At 44.6% G+C, this 18,333-nt stretch overlaps 1 protein-coding gene across 1 annotated transcript; it reads left to right on the top strand.

Moving 5' to 3' along the window:
• Nucleotides 1–5,297: 5,297 nt before the first annotated feature.
• si:ch211-256m1.8 (uncharacterized) lies at nucleotides 5,298–16,095 on the top strand. Its single transcript, XM_056287724.1, has 5 exons — nucleotides 5,298–5,494; nucleotides 8,441–8,888; nucleotides 11,141–11,539; nucleotides 12,184–12,238; nucleotides 12,767–16,095. Exons 1-5 carry the CDS (start codon nucleotides 5,298–5,300, stop codon nucleotides 16,093–16,095), a joined length of 4,428 nt encoding a protein of 1,475 aa, XP_056143699.1.
• The last annotated feature ends 2,238 nt before the right edge of the window (nucleotides 16,096–18,333 follow it).

The following is an 18,333-nucleotide window of genomic DNA, read 5'->3' as shown; positions in this document are numbered from 1 at the left end:
TTACCTTGGTGAAGGCTTGCTGTTGGGGCTCCCCCCACTGCCACTCTGCGTCTTTCTTCAGCAGCTCACTCACCGGGTGTAGCACTGATGACAGTTCGGGTAGAAACCTCCCCAGATAATTTACCATACCCAGCCACTGTCTCACCTGAGGGACACTCAGGGCTCTGCATGTCTGAGATGGCCTTCACCTTGCCTGGATCTGGTTTGATGCCGTCTTTGCTGATGATGTGCCCGAAATATTGCAACTCACTCCAGCTGAAGCGGCATTTCTCCCGGTTGAGCTTCAGCCCCGTTGTTTTGATTGTTTGCAGTACCGCCTCCAAGTTTCTATAGTGCTCGTCCTGGTCCTTGCCGTACACGAGTATGTCATCCATGACGACGACCGTGCCCTTGTGGTCTCTCAGCAGAATGCACATTTTCCTCTGGAAGATCTCCGGTGCCGATGTGATGCCGAACGGGAGCTGCTGGAAACAGAACCGGCCTCTGGGAGTAATGAAAGTAGTTAGTTTTACACATCTGGGATCTAGCGGAATTTGCCAGAAGCCAGACGATGCGTCTAGCGTTGTAAAAACCCCTGCCCCTGCTAACTTGGGCATAATGTCCTCCAGCGTGGGAAGCATAAACCGCTCGCGCTTAACAGCCTGGTTTAACCGTTTTAGGTCCACACAGATCCGTATCTTGCCGTTCTTTTTGACCACGGGCACCATGGGTGCGCACCACTCTGTGGGCTCGGTCACTTCTGTGATGATCCCCAAGGACTGCATGCATTGCAGCTCGTCGTCCACCTTTGGCATGAGAGGGAAAGGGACCCTGCGTGGCGTGCTGAGGGCATAAGGCTGTATATCGGGCTTTAGCTCAATCATGACAGGTCACAATTAAGCAATCCAATGTCCCCGAAAACATCTTCGCTGACCTGATCTGTTCTAAAAACTAGGCCCATTTCACATGCAGCTCTGCGACTCAATAGATTGTTGGCATTTGGCCCTTTTATCACAAAAATCCCAATTTTGTGCATCTTCCCCCGTCTCTCCGTGCACGCCACAAATTTCCCCGCACACTGCAGTGCTCCCCCTGGGCTTCTCAGGTCGATTGATGTTTTAACCAGCTGTGGCCGTTCAGGCAGTGACCTATATGCAGTCTGTGACATGGTAGTGATGTCCGCCCCCGTATCGATTTTAAAATTTAACCAACTTGCCGCAGATCGGTAACTCCACTTGCCACTTTTTCTCAAAATCCATCCCCTCTATGCAACCGAGGAAGTAGGGGCGGCTTTCACTTTCCGCTTCGCCCTCATACGCATCATCCTGGTAAACAACCTCCCTCACGTCTCTGGTTTTGCATACGGCAGCAAAATGTCCCAGCTTGTCGCATTTCCTGCAACGCCTGTTGCGTGCAGGGCATTCCTGCTGCTGCCCGTGCACGCGATTACATCGGGGGCAGGCTGTCTTGGGCCGCTGTGCGTTTCCGTCGCCCTTATTGTAGTGGTTGCTAGCGTTACTGCGGTCGCGGTTGGTATTGGCGCCCTGTGCTTTGCTAACTGCACTCAGTTCAGCTGTAATTCCTTCCGCATTTTGCTGTTTAACCGGTTCGAACTGACGGGGGGCCATTTGCACCGCTTTTCCTAGCGTGAGCTCATCTTCCATCTGCAACTTCTGTGACACGTCTCGGTCAGCAACTCCGATCACAACTCTATCACGAATATGTACTTCCTTTAATGCCCCCAACTCGCAGTGTTCTGCCAACTCATATAAACTCCTCCTCACAAAGGCCTCGACAGTCTCTCCAGCTCTCTGCGAGCGCTGGTGAAAACATGCACGTTCGTGGATGACATTTCTCCGTGGTACGAAATGCTCGTTGAACTTACTGACCAGCCTGTCATAATCGTTAGCGTGAGAAGCCTCTTCGAACGTAAATGAATTAAAAACAGCTTCTGCATCTTTCCCCATTGCGTATATCAAGGAATTGACTTGGATCTCACCATCCTCCGCATTTAGCTTGGTTGCTAGTCGAAACCGGGAAAACCTCTGAATCCAAATCGGCCATACCGCCGGTTGCGTGAAATCAAATGCCTCGGGGGGATTAAATTTTGCCATTCCTCGTCTCACCGGACCAACTCCGTTCCCGATTATTGAGGTAAGTGGATTCGAAGATCTTCTGACACCATGTCATGTGCAGGAACGACAGGCAAGGGAGTCGCGATTAATAACGTGCTTTATTCAGCCATCTGCTTCCAGTCCCCGATCCGGACAATCCCCAGAATGCCCCAGTACAGAACCGCGCTAAAACATATAGTTGCGTGCCCCTCCTCTTACGTACACAGCATGCTGGGCACTGTAGTTCTCATCACAATAGCCTAAGGTATCCCCACCCTTATAAACAATACAGTGGCATCAGAGGCGAAGCTTCTGATCCGCATTTTTTGATGGCCAGGTGATGGACAGGCTGACAGACGAGATCAGGCAGGAGTCTCCGTCGACGATGATGTTAGCGGATGACATTGTCATCTGTAGTGAGAGTAGGGTGCAGGTTGAGGAGATCCTGGAGAGGAGGAAGTATGCACCGGAGAGAAGAGGAATGAAAGTCAGTAGGAGTAAGACAGAATACCTACGTATGTGTGAATGAGAGGGAAGACAGTGGAATGGTGAGGATGCAAGGAGTAGAGGTGATGAAGGCGTATGAGTTTAAATACTTGGGGTCAACTGTCCAAAGCAACGGGGAGTGCAGGAGAGAGGTGAAGAAGAGAGTGCAGGCAGGGTGGAGTGGGTGGAGAAGAGTGTCAGGAGTGATTTGCGACAGAAGGGTACCAGCAAGAGTTAAAGGGAAGGTTTACAAGGTGGTTGTGAGACCAGCTATGTTATATGGTTTGGAGACAGTGGCACTGATGAAAAGACAGGAGGCGGAGCTGGAGGTGGCAGAGTTGAAGATGCTAAGATTTTTACTGGGAGTGACGAAGAAGGACAGGATTAGGAACGATTATATTAGAGGGACAGCTCAGGTTGGATGGTTTCGAGACAAAGCAAGAGAGGCAAGATTGAGATGACTTGGACATGTGTGGAGGAGAGATGCTGGTTATATTGGGAGAAGGATGCTGAATATGGAGCTGCCAGGGAAGAGGAAAAGAGGAAGGTCAAAGAGGAGGTTTATGGATGTGGCGAGGGAAGACATGCAGGTGGCTTGTGTGACAGAGGAAGATGCAGAGGACAGGAAGAGATAGAAATGGATGATCCGTTGTGGCGACCCCTAACGGGAGCAGCCAAAAGTAGTAGTAGTGACATAACGAAAGAAAACAACGATCGGTTTCATATACAAATTGCCACGACTTTAGTGCAGCGACCAGGACACATACCCACATCCGGCTTCCCACTCGCAGACGGGACGCCCGGTTAAGCCGGAGGTAACACAGGGATTCGAACCGACGGTGTTGGTACGTAGGCAACGGAACAGACCGCTATGCTACCCAGACGCCCCCCAGATTTTCTAGTTTCCATCGGTACCCTGTGAGGGCACAGCACCGAGGGCAGTCGTTGTTAACCCGGGCCTTGACCGATCCAGTATTGTCTTGTCAATCCGCACAATGATTTGGAACAATTTTACGTCGGATGCCCTTCCTGACACAACCACTACAACCGCTATGGACGGTAAAGCCCTGGATGCCATCCCAGTATCCATGGACTTGCACCCATGCCTGTCGCCATAATGCCAAGTATAATTTAACATATATGTTCAATGCAATAAACGAGTCAGTGGTCTGAGTTTCTGAAACTCATCATAGGTATATATATATATATATATATATATATATATATATATATATATATATATATATATGGCTTTTACTGATTGGCTAGGCAGAGGGAGCGAGCTGGGAAAGATGGGCAGCAGGTTAGGGTGATGAAGCATAGAGATGGAAATGTGCTGACGAGCGAGGAGAGTGTGTTGAGAAGGTGGAAGGTATACTTTTAGGGTCTGATGGATGAAGAAAATGAGAGAGAAGGTTGGATGATGTGGGGACAGTGAATCAGGAAGTGCAGTGGATTAGCACGGATGAAGTGAGGGCAGCTATGAAAAGGATGAAGAGTGGAAAGGTGGTTGGTCCAGATGACATACCTTTGGAGGCATGAAGGTGATTAGGAGAGATGTTAGTGAAGTTTCTAACTAGATTGTTTAACACAATCTTGGAAAGTGAGAGGATGCCTGAGGAGTGGAGAAGAAGCATACTGGTACGACTTTCAAGAATAAGGGCAAGGCGCAGAACTGTAGCAACTACAGAGGTATAAAGTTGTAAAGTTGATCAGCCGCAGCATGAAGTCATGGGAAAGAGTAGAGGACAGTGATGTACTGGCCATTAGGCTAAAGAGGGAAGCAACAAAATGAAAAAAAAAACAGGTAAAATGAGTGACTGAACTGAGAACAGACAGTCATAACAATGTTCATGAGAAATATCCTGGCATACCTCCCTCAGCGAGATATTGATTATGATGATTATGATTATGCATCACCCAGGTGGGTGCTACACATTGGTGGTGGTTGAAGTGAGTTACCCCCTTCAATGTGAAGTGCTTTGGGTTTCTAGAAATGCACTATATAAATGTAATGATGATGATGATGACGGATTAGATTTGTAGAGCACTTTATCTAGACACTCAAAGTGCTTCACGTTGAAGAGAAACATGGTTGTGTTTGTTGCCCTGCACAGGTACTGTACTGCTCGAGAACATCTGTGGACGGTTTGCAGAAAATGCCCATCCTTGTGCATGACATGTGAGGTAATGATAATGAAAATCTTTGTGTTAAAAGTGGAATCAAATGCCCCCCCCCCAGCTTGACCTCACAGAATGTAATTGCTCTTGTCATTATCAACATATATGTTACGGGTTGTGCAGGAGGACCCAGAAAAGTAACAAAGTAAAGAGAGAAAACAATAAGGGAGAGAGAAATGCGGGATGTGTGTGGTGCTCGGGTCGTTTTGTGTGTAGGGTGTGTGAATATGCTGTGTGTAGTGACAGGCGGTTATGTGTCTAGCTATGTGTTAGCGTAAATTATCTTAAGTGTGTGTAATGTGAATGGAGCATTGGGTGTTGTGTAAGTGTGCGTGCACCAGCAAAAGTTCCAAGTCCGTAGGCAAAGGGGAATCGAGGAGTAATCCGAGTTCAAAAGCCGAAGTATTAGTCCGAGGAGGTTGGTTGGCAGGCGAGCCAGCTCTGCGCAACAGGTCACAGGAAGGCTATGGGAGGATCTGGCAATGAGTTGAGAGAAGACCAGGTTCTTGTAGGGGTTGAAGTTGAGTGACCGGGGAAATGCAGAGCCGTGCTGCCAATCTGCCAGCAGATGGCACCAGAGGCGCCGTAGGGCGCGCCGTGCCCGTTGGGAGGTGCTGGGGACCTCAGGGTCTGAGTGCGGTGATGGGGAACGTGAACGCGCCCCAGCTCTGGTGGCGAGGAGTGGAAACTCAGGCGAAGCCGAGCGCCGTGGAGACCCAGGGGGAACGGAAGCGGTAGGCTGCGGGGGTTGTGAAGGTGAAACGTAACAATATATGGCTAAAAAAAAAAGTAAATAAATGCAGGGTAAAGTCATACAACACCATCTTATCCTGGCATGGAAAAAATAGGAGTCAGACCGACATACATAAACAAATAATGTAATCTGTTGACATTTTTGATGAACCGCTGATTTTCTCCCCGCGTAAGAAGTATAAGGCAAACTTGGATATACAACACTTCCCTTTCACCACTTCCTGCATCATACTGTCTATTACTGTGAGAGGGGGGGGGTCTCTGACGTAATCAGTGTTTGACAGGAAATTAAATTAATTCATTGGAATCACTCAGCCCATATTATAGCCAAACCCATGTTTTCCAGCTACAACCAAACTTTCACTCCACTGGACGCTCCTCCATCTCACCGACTGGGCAGATTTGACTGAGTTTGACATTGAGGTAAGATACTTTTACAAAGTTGCTTCTGAATTCTGCAGTGCACAGCGGCGAAATAACGATTAAAAAAACACAGACACACTTAGAATATGTGTATCGTTAGTCCCAAGGGGCATTTCATAAGGTATTATGAATATATTAGAATATATTAACCTGGGGTTTGTTGATAAAGTTAATTTAAATTGTTGAATAAAGCTGAATGCTTTGTAACTGAATGACGCAAACGTTAATTTAATGACTTACAAATACTATAAGTACTCACAAATACCGTAAGGAGTTACGGGAAACATTATATAAAGAATTTTCAAGTCATATTATCAGATATGATTTTTTACTTTGAATTTCAATACATTTGTTACACTTTATATATATATATATATATATATATATATATATATATATATATATATATATATAAACTATGTGATACCTGCATGTAAGCTGCGTCTATAGTCTAAATACTGTCGTTCGGATTCGCCTTTGGTTTGGTCCACAGCAAAATCCAGCTGAGATTAGAATAACCCGTGGACCCTTTCTGTCTCAGGCTAGGAGAGAGTGACGAGAATGAGAATAAAGGTAGAACCGAGTAGAACAGAATATGTCACGTGTCCCCTGGCTTGTATTTGGCTCATCACATGTATTGTAAATTGACGCTTATATCATCACTGATCTCTGTGGCAGTTCATTCTTCTGACGGTATCAAAATGAAAGTGTGTTAAATCCAAAATGTCCTCAAATACAAACCTTCACGAAAACTGACTGATAGATTAATCGCAGTTGCTACCTTGTGGTAGCAACTGCGCAGACTCCCATTGAAACTGAGGTATTTTCATTTCAGGGTGTAAAAGGTTTATTTTTCCAGACAATTTATCAAAAGAGCTATTCAAAATGGACAGTTTCTCAATTCAGTGGGCGTTTTATTTGGGTAAGCAGAGCTTTCTTTTGGTAATAACCTGTATGACTCTGTCAGTCCTTTTTATTTAGGTGAGTGCTAAACCTAAACATTAAAATATTCCGATTCATCTTTACGTTCATCAGCTGGGTGTTCCCCCATCGGTTTTTGTTAATTTTCAGCCCTGTAATTGAGCTACTGCAGTCTAATTTAGCAGAAGTCCCAAATCACGAGGCTGGGCTCACTGGAGAACCTGAGTCTGTCCTGGGCAAGAACACAAATGGGCAGCATTGTGCATGAGCAGCTTAATCTGATGGGGCGAATCAGCAAAAATCTAATTTCCCAGCACAGTCATTCTCCAGTGCAACCCAGTAACACACAACATCAGGCTATTCTTTTTTGGGGTGGGGTGGGTCTTAATTGAGGTAAGGATTAACTCATTTCACGTGAGGGCGTGATCTCAGTGGTAAGTCATTACTAACATCAGCTGCCGAATTTGGAGAGTATTGTCCCGCTCGTAAATCACTGTGTACATTTTGGGTGAATCCCATTCATGTTCGTGTCCAACACAAGGAAACTTCTGTTTGACTGATAAGCCCCCTGTTTTTGTAAGCATTTAATTGAATAACAGAGTTAGAGACCTAATTATAGTAATTTGGAAAATCACTGTGCAATGACGTAGAGAAAAGTGTAAGGAACTGAGTCTGAATGCGATTCTGATAAGTTGTTTGATATTAAATAGGTACATGCATGCATGCGTGTGTGTGTGTGTGTGTTTGTGTGTGTGTGTGTATTCAGTGACTAGAATCTGAGGTTTTTTTCTTAGAAAGACAAGGAATTCAAGGAACATGCTTTTTCTAACACATCGCTCGCTATCTTCAATACACAAGCATTGTTGTGTTAACCTTGATCTTATTTGGACCCTATACTGAGGAGGGTCCTAGTGCTTTTTGAGACTGACTTTATGATGGGTGATGGATCATATAACCCTGCAGGTGGTGCAAAGCATAACTCAACACTCACAACTCACTCTTCACAGACTCATGACCCCCTTTTCTTATGCTGCATTCAAGATAACCCCGAAATAGTTAAAGAAATCGATCCGACTTGTGAAAAATAGATCAGGGGTTTGAGCATCATTTCAGAGCTGCAGCTTATCTGATCTGAGCACCGTTGCCGTCACAGCAAGAAAAAGTGAAGAAGAAAAAAACCTAATATCTATCGAGATATATATTCTACTTCTAGAAAGTAATTGTGTAAAGAAAAATATTCGACACTATTATGTTTCTATAATGGAGGTTTTCCTGCAGGCAGGCCTGCTTTTTTACCTTTTTTCTTGATATTCACAAATATTTCCAACTTGAAATATTTGAGTTCTGAGGTAGTCTTGAACATAGCATAATATGCTGATCCTGTAAAGGGGGCAGCAATGTCCATACAGGGAATTTGCAGCAGTAAACTTTATTAACTTACAAACTCGGTAAAAAGTGAATCAGCAGCATGTGACCTGTGCTTTCACATCTCTCTCCATTTTCTTGCATTCTTTTAAACTCTCTCTCGCTCACCTTCTCTCTGTCTATGCCTCTCTCCCCCAACTTTCCCCCCTTATTGACAGGATGGCACTTCTTGATTATCCCATTCCCGACCTGGATAACACTCTGCAAGAGGCGGGCCGTATTCTCCAGCTCACACTGAGCGCTGACCGTTACCCTGAGTTCAAAAACACACTGGCACAGCAGCGCGAGGTCCTCCACAAGGCTCAGCAGAAACTGGGAGCCTCCGCCTTGGGCCGGGAAAACTGGGTGACGGAACAGTTCAAGAGTCGGTTGCTGTATTGTTTTGACCCTCTGCCCACATCTACTGCCCTCCCTGCTGTTCTCCCCACTTCCAGAGCAAATAGAGAGTGTACCCAGTTGGAAAGGGCAGCTGCTCTGCTCTGGGCGGTGGCAAAACTATATAGTGAGCCCATGCTGGTGGAGGGAAATGAGCCAACTGAGCGTACACAGCAGTCTGAGGTGTTTGCTGCCTGCCGCATTCCTGGCAAAGAGCAGGATGAGATTAAGGTGAGGATCTGGGGAGGGCCTAACGTTAAGACCTGTTGACGTGAACTAAATGTTTGAAATCAAATAATTGGCATCCGGGTAGCATAGCGGTCTATTCCGTTGCCTACCAACACGGGGATCATGGTTCGAATCCCCGTGTTACTTCCGGCTTGGTTGGGCGTCCCTGCAGATACAATTGGCCGTGTCTGCGGGTGGAAAGCCGGATGTCGGTTTGTGTCCTGGTCGCTGCACTAGTGCCTCCTCTGGTCAGTCGGGGCACCTGTTCGGGGGGGGGGGATGGGGGGAATAGTGTGATCCTTCCACGTACTACATCCCCCTAGTGAAACGCCTCACTGTCAGGTGAAAAGAAGCGGCTGGCGACTCCACATGTATAGGAGGAGGCATGTGGTAGTCTGCAGCCCTCCCCGGATCAGCAGAGGGGGTGGAGCAGTGACCGGGACGGCTCAGAAGAGTGGGGTGATTGGCCAGGTATAATTGGGGAGAAAAAAAATCAAATAATTTCAGGTTCAAAAGTAGTATGAGGTAAGTAATGCCAATCAAGACTAAAACAGTGTGTCTAAATATCTTGGGGTGCATTATAAACCTATTTCATATTTTCCCCAAATGAGCACAACAACTTAATAAATCAAGGGTGCAGATGTCATTACAACTTATGGGGGGACCACAAACAGGGCATTTTCCCAAAATGACAGGGCCTCTCATACAAGTGTCTTACTACAACTGTGAAACCTTACCTGAGACTCCCCATCTCTGTCCCTCTGTGTGTTGCCGCTGCTGCCCTCTGCAGGTTGTTTCATTGCTGTTGTATAATGGCACAAATATTGAACAATTGTATTAGCCCTTCATTCATTTTCTATGGGGACTTTCTCAACTAGTATTTGTAATATTACAGGGGTCTTCCTACTTACACCGTGGCGTTTTGAGCCTCCAAAAAAATGTCCTGATGTCCACCTTTTTTCTTTTCTCTGACAAGTTTTGGTAAACCCTGACCTGGCTGACACACACACACACACACACACACACACACACACACACACACACACACACACACACACACACAGGTTAATTATGGGAGGAACTAATATACTTTAACTTAACTTAACTCTAATATAACACTTATGTATTCCATGATGAGCAACGGGTGTTAATGTGGGCTACGGGAGGCTATAACGTTAGCATAAGTTCACAGTAGCTAGCTAACGTGAGCTGGCACACATTCAGATAGCTAAGAAAACGTTTGTTAGCGAGACAGTCATCACCATGTAAGATGTACCTCCCCCACATCCACTTTAAACACTCACCACCAGATACCAGAACGAGTCTGAATTTTTAAATTAATATATCTATATCAGCCTGTCTCAGATAATGGCCTGTCTCTAATAAAGGCTGGGTGCACTATGCTGGTCAAACAAACACACGCCCGGGCTATCACTGAAAATGTTACGTGTATGATCAATGTAATATTAGCTAGTAAACTAGCTTAAATATGGATCTGGCTGAGGATAAGTTAAGTCACCTGAGGCGGTAAACACAGTCTGGTGATGTTTTTTAAACTTTTTATTTTGTTGATGGGTAGACTTTATCTTTGTTTGAACAAAATTACTTAAAAAGGATCTGTCACAGGACTAGCCTGTGGTCCTAGCACTCACACCAGCAACTACACTGACTCACTGAAGATGCAACTCCGACGTGCTAGAGAGATGCGACAGCGATGGAATCTGGGAAACTTAGTCCAATAGCAAGCAAAGGTATCAGGATGAAGTAAACAGTTAACTTAATTTCCCAAATTCCCACTTAGTTTAGTATATGCAAAGGTTCAGACCACCAAGCAGGATACATAGAGGGGGCATGAACAAAACCTTCAAACGGTGTGTGTTTATGTGTGAATTATTTCAAAAGTGGAGTCAGCTTCTACACATTTTCAATTACATAATTTCTTTAGAAATATATTATTGGGGGGATAACTTCATGTTTTTCAGAATTTGATATTTTGATATCATACTTCAGTGGTACTCATCCATGTGCTATGGAGGGCCAAAGTTACGTAGGTTTTCCTTCCACCCAAACTCCACAACAGCTGGTTTCACTGTTTAGCACACCTTCACCCAAAGAGGTGGTTCAAATGGTGAAATCACCTCTCCCTGAATTTGGCTGGAATGAAAACCTGCATATTCGTAGCCCTCCTTGACACATGGTTAAGTACTACTGAATTGCATATGACCATCTCTAATATCCAGCATCTTCATTTCTAGGTGTACCCAAATAGCCTCCATGCGCTCATCATCTCTGCTGCAGGAGTGTTTCCTGTTAACATACTGTGGCGTGCCAGTACTGGGGGACCAATGTCTGCTCTGCCATTCCCTGACATCTACAACCAGGTGGCTCAGGTGATGAACCAACCCACTGCAGAGAAACAAAACCACCCCTCTGCCATCTGCAGCTTGTCTGCCCTAGAGCGCAAGTCCTGGGCTGTCCTCAGAGAGGAAATCCTGGGGCGAGGAGGGGATTCAGCAACATCCCTGGAGCTAATGGAGAGCGCAGTGCTGGCTCTTTCTCTGGAGGACTGCAACCCGCCCACTGGACTAGCCGATACCTTAAACGCTGTCAGGTTGGGAGGTAGAGACAGACCCTGTCTGAGATACTACGACAAGGTATTGTCCTGGATTTGGATAGAGATTTCTGCACAAAATTAACTTTCTTTCTCCCTCATTCTCATTCTCTCTCTCTCTCTCACACACACACACACACACACACACACACACACACACACACACACACACACACACACTAACACACAGTTCGGGAACATTTACTGTTGTCAACACCTGGTTAAATCCTCTCTTGAGAAAGGGAGAGTGGGAATTTTTAATGGGAATAGTAGATTTAGCACATTTATGCTGCCGTGATGGAAATAACTATGATCAATGCTGAAACTTATTCAGTACAATCAATCAATACAATCTCTTTTTGATTGCTTCTTTGAGAAAGGCTATTCAAAACAAATAAAAAGTCTATGTAATGAGTTTTAAGAGGTGATTTATGCAAATGTTTGAATATGGTTAAGTTTAGGAAACCCCTTTCTGTATTTCTGATATGATCATTCATCTGACATTTAGCTCAGCTTGCAGGAATCAACACAATATATATTTACATATACAGTGTATCACTTTAAATCTGAGTAAATTTCAGATACCAAATTTAATATCAAATATACACTCATAGAGAAACACAATGATGATTATTATTCAAAAACTCACCCTTTTCATTGTTACCTGTTTTTCCATCTTTTTGACAGGTGTTGAACCTGGTGGTGTTCACGGACAGCACAGCAGGAATGGTGTTTGAGCACAGTGCTGTTGATGGGATGGTGGCTGGGCTTGTGTCTGAGTGTGTGTACATTCTCTCTGAAACTGTTAAACTAAACCTAGTCCATACAGACACAGGGAACAGCAATGGCTCTATCACTGTAAACAATATTAATTCTGCTCCCCCTACTCCCCTAACATTTTCCTTGGAAGGGATAAACAACCCCTACCCAAGCCCTCCTCTTAAAGCTACATATCCAATTATCACTTTTGAGGTTTCCTCTTATCCTGATGTCTTTTCTACCCTCCGAGGGCAGAGGGGCCTATATGATGCTTGGATCAACTTCTCTGTGCAGCTTTCCCTTCGGCAGACTCTTGGAGAATCAGCTGCCAGTCACATCCTTGTCACACCTACCCATATGCGGCACTATAAACATGGTCGCTGTGATCCAACATATTCTGTCACTATGTATTCCCGCCAGCTAGTAGGTGCTTTAGCATCTTGCGTTGGTCCCGATAACAAGCCTCAATATACAAACGACCTCCTTCGACTGTTCCATGTTGCTTTCCTAGAGCATAAAAACCTCATTAAAGCAACCAAAAGTGGCCAGGGAGTTGGGCCTCATATTGCAGCACTACGCTGGTCCATTCCCTCTGACAACCCACTGAGGAAGTTCCTGGACCCCTTTGGATGCCCTTCCATTTACCTCACAGGTAAAGATATGATGGAAGGCGTTGAGTGTGCAGTTGGGAATGTCTATGCTACAGATCAATTAGCTGTAACTTATCTAGGGAGGAGAGACAAGGTCCGCATGGTGCTCAGTGGGAAAGGCAGCTTTGCTGTGGTACTGGAGAAGCTGAAAGAGAGCTTAGAGGTTAACTTGAAGCTAGTGATGCTTTTAGCTGTTAGGTATGCTATCGCATGCCAGATGGGAGCCCTGGAGTGTCTACTCCAACAAGGTCAAGCAGGGCAATTAAATGGAGAGATATTCCATTCTCCAGGACGTCAAAAACCATGCAAAGGAACAAACAATACAAACACTGCCTCTGACAGGAGCCCAGACTATACTCTGGTGATCCATGGTGGGGCTGGAGAGGAAATTATGTTGAACACCAAAGTGGTGGGAGTTATTGAGTTTGCCCTTCAGACAGCATTGACACTTGGTAACCAAGTACTTCATCAAGGTGGCAGTAGTCTGGATGCAGTTCAGAGATCAGTGGAGGCTCTAGAGGACTGCTTCCTCTTCAATGCAGGCAAAGGCTCCGTATTCAACAAAGACAGCAAAAACGAGATGGAGGCCACCATTGTAGATGGCTATAAAATGAAATCTGGATCTGTTGCCTGTCTGAAATCTGTAAAGAACCCAATAAAAGCAGCAAGATCTGTCATGGATAAAAGCTCCCACTCCCTCATAGTAGGAGATGGTGCTGAGGAGTTTTTGCAAAGCTTGGGGAACACAGAGAAACCAATGGGGCCTGAGTATTTCTACACAGATGTACGTCATAAAGAGTTAATCATGAAGCTCAGTGGTGACAAAAATTCAAAAAATAATCATCCCCAGACAGTAGGAGCTGTGGCTTTGGATCACTGGTGCAGACTGGCTGCAGCAACATCTACAGGTGGGTTAGTAGGGAAGCTGAAAGGTCGAGTTGGGGATACAGCAGTGGTAGGGGCTGGAATATACGCTGATGACAAGCTTGCTGTTACCTGCTCTGGAGATGGAGATGTGTTTCTGAGACACACAGTTGCACACAAGGTTGCCAGTCTCTACCATCACAAAGGCTACAGCCTCAGGAGGGCATGTAGAGAAGTGATGACTGAGAACCTGAGAGGGAGTTGCGCAGGAATCATTGCTGTTGATGCTAAAGGTGATGCTGTCATTGAAACCAATGCAGGTGTGTTTTTTGTAGCCTCCATGACTGCTGGCATTTCACGAGTGGAAGTCTTCAGACCTATGAGGACCTTCTCTCATGTGATCTGGGAAACTGATGAGCTGGTTACGTACCTACATTCAAACCCCTGGACGCCAGGGGCAACCATTCTCACAAGAAAAACTCTAAGTGGACCAAGCAGCATTTTCCAGTTAGCAGTACCTGATTTTTTATCTATGCTACAAGGAGCAAGAATTGTGTCAAATCTGCTGTGTGAGCGACTGGGAGTGCAACGCTGTGCCTTGGTTTTCTATCCAAAACCTGATCATCCAGCCCAGATCAGACTGCTCCCACTTCATGGCCTAGATCCCACTTGGTGCCCCCAACTGAGTGAAGATGAGGAATTTTATGCTTATGATCCTGGATACTGCAGTTCAAAGAGTGGTCCTCGCTGGAATGACGAAATACTGGATGGAGTACAGGGCAAGATTAGAAACAAGTTACCAACACCGAATGCTCCTCCCTGCAATGACTTTTTTGGAGATCCTTCAGATGATGGTCTTTTCTCTCGTATTGTACGGGGAGAGGAAAAACAGTGGAGAGTGTGGGAGGACAGTGAGCATGTTGCATTCCTCACCCCATACCCCAACACCCCTGGACTAACTGTCTTGGTGCCGCGCAAGCCACTATCTAGTGACATCTTCAGGCTGCAGGAAGCTGACTACAATGCACTGATCCTAGCTGCTTATAAAGTAGCTCATCTACTGGAAGAGGGGATGAAATCTCGAGGTGTTGCACTCATCTTTGAGGGTTTTGAGATTGACTATGCTCATGCTAAGCTGATCCCTCTGGTACCTTTACCAGAAAACACCATATGCGGAGAACTGAAGCTAGAATACTTCCAAAGCTACCCTGGATATGTATCATCTCTAGATGGCCCAACTGGCTCCTCTGAGGCTCTCGAGAAGATCCACTCTAAGATCACCCACTGCCAGCCTCCTCGTTCATGGGAAGACCCTCAGACCCATTCCACACTTGCCATCAAAAGTCAATGGTATTGCAACCTATTCCAGATCCAGAATACACTCTTCCACAGCACAGTAGAATATTTCCACAATACCTGCCAGTACTCCTATGCTCTGACCCCTCTCACGACTGATACTATCTCTTCCCCAATGGGCCTTGGATCCGACTCAGAGCCAGTTTTCGTCAACATGTTGGGCCAGGGTATATACCTAGCTGATTCAATGCAGTTTGTTTTAGAGTACTTCCTCCGCTTCCAAAAGAACTTGCCTGGGACCTACTATGTATCTCCCAGCTTCAGAGGGGAAGACCCTGATGCCACACATCTGAATCAGTTCTACCATGTAGAGTGTGAGCTGTTGGGTGATATGAACAATGCCATTCACATAGCAGAGGGATACTTGGCTCATGTAACCAATGCAATGTTGAAGAAACACTCTAATATACTTCTTAGCACTGCTGGAACCCTGACACATGTCACTGATATGCTCAGTAAACTGGATGGGAAAACTCCTCTGCCAAGGGTCACTCTTGATGAGGCCATTCCCATGATGCCCTCTGCTGACTGCCTTGAGTGGGTACAAGATGGCCAGCCCCAGTTTGGCAGGAAGCTAACCCGTAAAGGGGAGAAGGTCCTGATAGAAAAATATGGTGGAGCCGTTTGGCTGACTGAGATGGACCACCTAGGAGTTCCCTTTTATCAGGCCTATGTGGAAGGCACAGGACAGTGCAAGGCCAAGGCTGCTGACCTTCTGCTAGGGTTGGGAGAGACTGTAGGTCTTGGTGAACGCCATTCCACCCCTGAGATGGTACAAGAGGCCCTAAGGCACCATGCAGTTCCAGAGGAGTCCTACAGGTGGTACATTAACATGCGTGAAGTAATACCACTACTCACCAGTGGGTGGGGCATGGGGACAGAGCGCTACCTGTGCTGGCTTCTCCAACATGATGATGTCAGAGACATTCATATTATACCCAGAATGAAGGCAAGAAAGTACATGCCTTGATAAGCAGTGTTCATCGACATTATGGCACCTTGGAACATAATTAGGCCACAAATAGACCATACTACCTTAAGAGGACCTTGATAATTCAAACTCATGAGCCGCCCAGCTCAGAGCCCAAGACAAAACACCTTTACTGTAGCCCAGGCCTGAATAACCCCCCAACCCCAAATTCTTCAAAAAGAGAGTGTGTGACAGTATACGTCACAATTATGATTCTCATTACATGAAGTAATGGAGACGAGCTTTTCTTTTGACAGGTAATAAATTCTAGTAGAGCTGAGTAAATAGTAGCAGTAAGGAGAGTAAATAGATAAGGAAAATGAAATGAAATAAATTACCGTGACGTGATGCCAAAATCGGTTACGAGTGAGAAAAATGTTTGGCAGATAATGGAGATAGAGTAAAGCAAGAGAAAATAGTAGTTTCCTAAATTAATCCATTCTTGTATTACTTATCCAAGATGTTTTCAAATATTATTCAAGTGATTTTTTTAGTTACAATAAGGAAAAATATTACACTTCATCTTCTTTATACATTAAGTTTTTTTGTCGTCAAATTTTCAAGGGCAGTAGCTTTGCCATATCTTTGCAGAAACGTTACTGAATACAGTTAACACAAGGTGAACGGATACCAGTCATAGGCAGCTCAAGTGTGGTTAAAGGAATGAAAAATGATTTTTATGCTGTAATGAATCATAAAAGCTGCCTGGAACATCATCTTTCTTGACTCACAGCCTGTAAATCACAGTTTAAGTTTGCTGTGTCCAAACCAAGTGCAATACAGGCTACAACAAATTTAGATGTGTAATTACTCTGTGAAAAGCAGACAGGAAATGCAATCATTTAGTGTGCATGTACTGTTTTGAGATATTGATTCCAGTTTATATAAGGAGATATATGTTTATATCTATGTTTTAAATGTGATCTCTTTCATGTTTGTCACTTAAACGACGGCGCTCATGTAACAAGATATCATTATAAATATGAAAGCTTTGTAAATTTTTGCATGTACTTTTCCATTTAATGGCACAAATTAAATGGCTACTGAATAATTTATCCGGTCTAATTATAAATGATGTCCTCACTCACATTGTGAAAAATACACAGAAAAAACATTGGGAAACACCTAATTATTTTATGAGAGGGGCTTATCCACAAAATCCTATTCTGGTGGTACGTATCTAACAGAGACTATAAAAGACACCAACTGTAAGGGTGAATTTGTTTGAAAGTTTGGCATGAGGATTACACAGAAAATACTGAATTATTTCTGAATAAAGTAGCATATGCCATTTTCTAAAGAATTCAAGACTATTGTAGCTGTTAACATGACTCAGAACATTACTTGCTCTTATGAATCAAGCCACTTTTTTTTTTTGCCAAGTGACTGCTTATTCTTTTTGGACTTGCCCGCAGGCAGTTCATGGGACACCTGGCACAATGGTTGTCCCCTAGTGCAGAGATCAAATTTCTTAAACTATATGAACACTCTGATACTGGTGCGTTAAGATAAGTTAAATGGTGAACTCTGGTTTCCTTGCATTTTTTGTGAATGTATGGAGTCTGCAGACATCAAGATTTGCATAACTAATGTTAGTAAACTCTAATTAAACTAAATGTAAGGTCTGACCTGACATTCAGCTCCAGGCTTTCTTTACATTACTGGGTAGCCTCATTGAGCATATACATTAAGGTTTAAGCTTGATACTCACAAATGAATGCCAGTATATGGGTGTGCAATCAATGTGCCCTAATAAAGCACACTATGTTAATGTTAGTTAAGTCCACCTTTACTGGTTTCAAAACAGACAGAGGAAGAAAAAAAAAGATAGATTCAGGAATTATAATCCTGCCCATCTTCCCTACTATTTGATCTTTGGACAGTGTGGGACAACTTGGTACAACTGACATAAATTGATAACTCTGTCAATGTGGCTGACTGCTGTTGCAAGGAAACCACTGTCAGTACTGTCCTGATCACGCAATCTTGTCGCACCCTGCACACTGGCTGTTTATTCCCGCATATTGGAAACCGTCACATTTTGATGTAAACAATGACTGTACAGACTGTCCGCATTTAACAGCTCAATGTAAGTTTTATACATTTGAGACTGCATTTTTATTTACACTGTTTCTGTTAATAAACACTGAGTTAAACACCACTTTTTCAAGCCATTCTAGCGAAAGAAAGTTGTTGATTGTGAGTCAGACTCTTGAGGAATATACCCTCATGACATCT

The sequence above is a fragment of the Lampris incognitus genome, chromosome 10 (assembly GCF_029633865.1).
Source record: "Lampris incognitus isolate fLamInc1 chromosome 10, fLamInc1.hap2, whole genome shotgun sequence".
NCBI classification, from domain to species: Eukaryota; Metazoa; Chordata; class Actinopteri; order Lampriformes; family Lampridae; genus Lampris; species Lampris incognitus.
Note: the sequence above shows the minus strand (reverse complement) of the source record. Positions and strands in the feature narration are given on the sequence as shown.